General features: G+C 37.6%; 1 protein-coding gene across 1 annotated transcript; it reads left to right on the top strand.

The window, feature by feature from the left end:
- The first annotated feature begins 1884 nt into the window (after nucleotides 1-1884).
- Nucleotides 1885-3991, top strand: Smp_030690 (elongation factor 1-beta, putative). Its single transcript, XM_018791347.1, has 4 exons — nucleotides 1885-2002; nucleotides 3112-3272; nucleotides 3319-3632; nucleotides 3751-3991. Exons 1-4 carry the CDS (start codon nucleotides 1920-1922, stop codon nucleotides 3835-3837), a joined length of 645 nt encoding a protein of 214 aa, XP_018645485.1. The 5' UTR covers nucleotides 1885-1919; the 3' UTR covers nucleotides 3838-3991.
- The last annotated feature ends 736 nt before the right edge of the window (nucleotides 3992-4727 follow it).

Raw genomic sequence — 4727 nt, forward strand, 5'->3', positions numbered from 1 at the left:
AGGTCCTGTTAAATATAAATTTCGCTTGGCGGCACGTTGTGACCACTGAATTTAGTGTAGGTTGACTTATATACAACTCCATGACAATAAACCAAAAGATAGCACACAGTACGTGAACATTTTGTGTTCCTACGAGTTTCCTAGTGTGGAAGGTAACAACGATTGAAAAAGATTTCCATCCTTGAATCACTTGCAATTAATCTCGAAATCTCATTCATCTAACTCTTAATGATAACCAGAATAGGTAAAATATATCGACAACACTGATTCAATAATATGAAAATATTTACAAAAAGACACTATTTAAGCATATTAGGGTAAGATCTCAAAGTCCATTCGAATAAATGTTACAATGAATTTTCATAGGTACACATACTATAAGCACTGACAAAGGTTAACCAATCTACTGAACTTTTACTCAAGACGATATGGTGAAGCAAGAAAATGTGCGATTGCGAACGCAGTAATAGGTCCTAACAAATTAAACGATGCTAAATACAATGACCAGCCAAATTTATGCGTCTAGCACACCATGTCATCCGTCAGTCTTGTCATTATTTTGAAGATTCAGCAGTTTGACGAAACCGTTTCACTTAACGTATTTGAAAAACTGAAAGCAACGGAATTCAACTTTAACCTCTTAAGGGACCTCCAAAAATCAAATTTCTATGGCAAAAGTAGATTTTAGATATTCGTCACCAAAAAATCTCTCTGATAGATCCGTCATACGATATAGCGCATGCCATTTAGTGCAGAAACTTGCCACAGTAAAGGTTTTCGCTGCAAAAACTATAGTATACATATATACAAAAGCTTCACTACTTATTTTTAATATTTCCTACAAATACCACCATAACAAATAAAATGTGTGAAGACAGCTGGAAATCATTGGTAAGGCATGTCATGCAGTTATCCGTTAAGGAGCCTTTACTGAGTTCTTCAAGGATAGCTTGGACTTACTCCAGAATACATTGTTGCCATATAACTAAGACCTCCTCAGCCTATCAAGTAAATTGCTATTAACCGCTGCTAGCCACATTTTTGAGAGAATGCCCTGTAATTTTTCCAGACCATTCAGTATGATCAGTAAGTAGCAAATTGTTTTTGTTTTAGACGTTGTTCTTGGGTCTCTCATATCAGTACTTACAAAAATTGAATGTTTGTACCCCATCGCTCTCCAGGCTTAACCAATTTCTCTGCCTCAAGAAATTCGTACAGGTAACATTGAATCTCGATCGATTCACAAGCTAAACTGATATCGAGTTTCATATCTTAAATATCAATTACTGGCAGTCCCAGTTACGGACTTAAAAATACTTTCAGAAGACAATGCGAACGTCAAAACAGTTCTATTGTACGGGGCTGGAACTTGGAGAACTACTAAAATCAACATCAAACCAGTTTACTCGATGGTGTACGCAAGGTACTCCAGTTCGGGCAACTAAGAACAAGCAGAAACAACTTACAGTGGCATATAACAAACCAATATTCAGTTGAATAGGAACTTTGGAAAATACGCTGTTGGTGGAGAGGACATATTGAGGGTAACATCAGACTGCGCCACGAAGCAGGCCTTTACTTAAGATACCCAAGACATAAAGAAAAGAGGCAGACAAAGAAACATATTACTTTGAGAATCGGGGGCAGACACTTTGGGAATGAGTAGCACTTAGAAACAATGAGAAAGAGAGCTATAGAGAGAATAAGTTATCGAATCGAGGTCGGCAGCCTTTGCTTCTTGAGTGACAACAGATGTAAGTATGTAAATTGGTGTGCTGCCGTTCACCTTATATCTTTAAATACAGTGGCGTTTCTGATGTTGACGTCAAAAATTACTAAAATTGTTTGATCACTTTGTGTTTTTATCCTCTACCAAGTGTCCTTACAGGCGCCAGGGTAGAATTTACACACGCTACCGAATGATTGACTTTGGTGACTTGAAAACTGCTTCGGCCCTGAAGAAGCTAGATGATTATCTGCTTACCAGAAGTTATATATCAGGGTTAGTGTAGATTTCGTGTAGGTACGGTGTTGTAATAAATTCACCCAGTGGTTCTGCGTACATGCTTATTGGTATCTTAAACTCCTGTAAAGTGTCTGAGTCTTGAGTTCGCATTTTTTCTTCAAATACATGCTCCGTAAACCATCTTGTCATGGGCTTACTCCCATTTTGTTATGTTAAATGTTGACCGGTTCCTATCCCAAATACATTCTAAAAGTCATGGTCTGACCATCGTTTATGAACAAATCTATCTGAATTAAGACTACAAACCTTGGGTTCATCTATGTAGCGAAAAAAACATGGGATTATGAGTGGTGCTAGTCCGTCGTGAGAACTAATTTTTTTTCCCTTAATGCTAACTTCTAACTCAGTCCTAATCCCCATCCTCGCACCAACGTATAATCCTATTCCGACCTCAGTTGGTGGTGAAAGCTCAAAGTCGTCCTTAAGTTATAGCTTCATCGAACTTAAGTTGTGTAGATTGCTTGTCACTTCTTAGTCTACTTGGAACAAATTCCTTCTGCCAAGCAACAATCCAAACTACTTATGTACTACATTCATTTCGTTCCAAAACCTAGTTTATCTTGACGTCCACCAACAGTAGAAATGTTGGGAATTAGTTCGCCCCATAATTATTAATAATGTCTTTATAAGCTACAGCAACAACCTATTACGGTAAAGATTTCGATGTAGCGCGTCATGTAGTTGGTTTTTTTCCAGCAGTTGAATAATGTAGTAACATCACTCGGGAAACGTTGCTGTAGACTCCATCTAATTTGGCAAGCGGACGTTTCTTTTCAGTGTTCACTGTTTACGTAGTTTTTTATTGTCAATGAATGGAATATTGCCAGCGCTAGTTTTTATACTCAATAAATGAACTCAGTTCACTTATATATTTTGTTTGATAGTGCTAGTGAGAACTCCAAATTACTACCTAGTATATTAGTCCTACGTATAACTGGGTTGATATTTGGGAGAAATAGCATACATTTATCAAAATCATGACGTTCTGGTAAGTGTCGCAAACAGGTTTGTGAGTTTAACAAAAGTGTTAACATTATTATTAATAAACATGCTCCATAATCCATTTTATGATAATATTTTTGTAGGTTTCAGCCTACTCAAGCAGATGTTTCAACGTTTATAGCCCTTGAAAAGTCATCGTTATCAGATTTTGGCAATATTTCACGCTGGTACAGACATATTGATTCCTTTGGTGCGGAGCGAAAAAAGTTTCCTGCTGCACCGGAATCCGCTAATCCTGAACCAGGTAATCAAAAGTTCGGGGGCTTAAATTGCATTTCCTTCTTTATCAGCTAAATGTACTCAGCCTGCTGCAAGCGACGAGTTTGATTTATTCGTCTCTGATGATGATGAAGAGTATGAAAAACTAAGAAGTGAGCGCCAGGCTGCCTACGAAGCAAAAAAAGCAACTAAAAATATTCCTGTTGCGAAGTCTACTGTTATCTTTGATGTAAAACCATGGGGCGACGACACTGATATGGCGGAGATGGAAAAAGCTGTCCGTAGTATTCAAACTGATGGGCTGTTATGGGGTGCATCCAAACTTATCCCTTTGGCCTATGGGATTAAGAAACTCCAAATTGCATGTGTTATTGAAGATGATAAGGTATTCATTCTCAGTCAAATGTTTGTCAAAACCATTAATTTAATCTATAAGTTTAATTAAAATTTTATTCTCAGAATTCTTGAGTTTGTAAAGTAGAATATTGATGTCTTTTTTTCAGGTTAGCACTGATATGTTAGAAGAAGAAATAACGAAGTTTGAAGATTTTGTCCAGTCAGTTGATATAGCTGCTTTTAACAAACTCTAGTTCTATTCTGGTATATCAATAAAATTTGTTGGATGTATCGTTTTCTTTATGTTCCCACGCTGTTTCTAAATGTATTGTAGAGAAAATCTGTATATGTTTATCAACTGTAGATTCATAAGGATGAATGAATTCAAAACAATTAAAAAATGTGCCCTGACTAAGCCCAGATACGATCTTGGGGGATCGAACACGACTGTGTCCTATCATTAATCAACGCACTCATGTACCGGATTATATGTTACTTACGACTGACCAACTAGAACATTCACTTACACCTCACTCTCAAAAGCAGTAATTAATAACATCAAGAACTTATTTTTTGACTTAGTCTCCTCTAGAATGTCTCTGTGTTAGTGCTGTGATTCTAGATAAGCGGCGACGGGGGAGAGGTCGGTAATCTTCCAGCTGTATAAGTTACTAACGCTTTAATGCCTCATCGGTGGACCTACCATCACTACTGTTCTTGAATTTAGTTTGTTCCCCTTCAACTCAGTCATGAGAAACGTAGAACTAGGTACATGTTCGTCGACTCAAGTTACGACATCGAACCAGTAGGGCTAGAGGCTGCAGTATTTGGATTATAACATTATCCGTATTCGTAGAAAAGATGAGATACGGGCAGTACAATTCAAAAAAGAGTTAAATCACAGACTAGATAGCAAGCGGTCACTAAACTCAAGATCTTAATGAATTCATATGTCCCATTGTGGTCGATTCCAAGCTATTTTCTCAAGGTTTCCAAACCCTAGTTGCGGTGATCTCACAAACACCAACTGGTTACCTTGGATCTCCCGATACGCTTCATGTTAATCACTAAATTCATGGACTGGTCCTGCATCCTAGTTTGGTTCCATAACTCTCATTCGACTTCATCCAGCAGCAACAAACGT

Source organism: Schistosoma mansoni, assembly GCF_000237925.1.
Source record: "Schistosoma mansoni, WGS project CABG00000000 data, chromosome 3 unplaced supercontig 0083, strain Puerto Rico, whole genome shotgun sequence".
Taxonomy (NCBI): Eukaryota; Metazoa; Platyhelminthes; class Trematoda; order Strigeidida; family Schistosomatidae; genus Schistosoma; species Schistosoma mansoni.

What these genes read in the sequence shown, in the direction of transcription:
- Smp_030690 (XM_018791347.1), top strand. Translation starts at nt 1,920, where the DNA reads ATGATTGACTTTGGTGACTTGAAAACTGCTTCGGCCCTGAAGAAGCTA. An exon ending in ATCCGCTAATCCTGAACCAG is followed by an intron (nt 3,273 to 3,318) that starts GTAATCAAAAGT and finishes CTTCTTTATCAG; the next exon opens with CTAAATGTACTCAGCCTGCT. An exon ending in GTGTTATTGAAGATGATAAG is followed by an intron (nt 3,633 to 3,750) that starts GTATTCATTCTC and finishes TCTTTTTTTCAG; the next exon opens with GTTAGCACTGATATGTTAGA.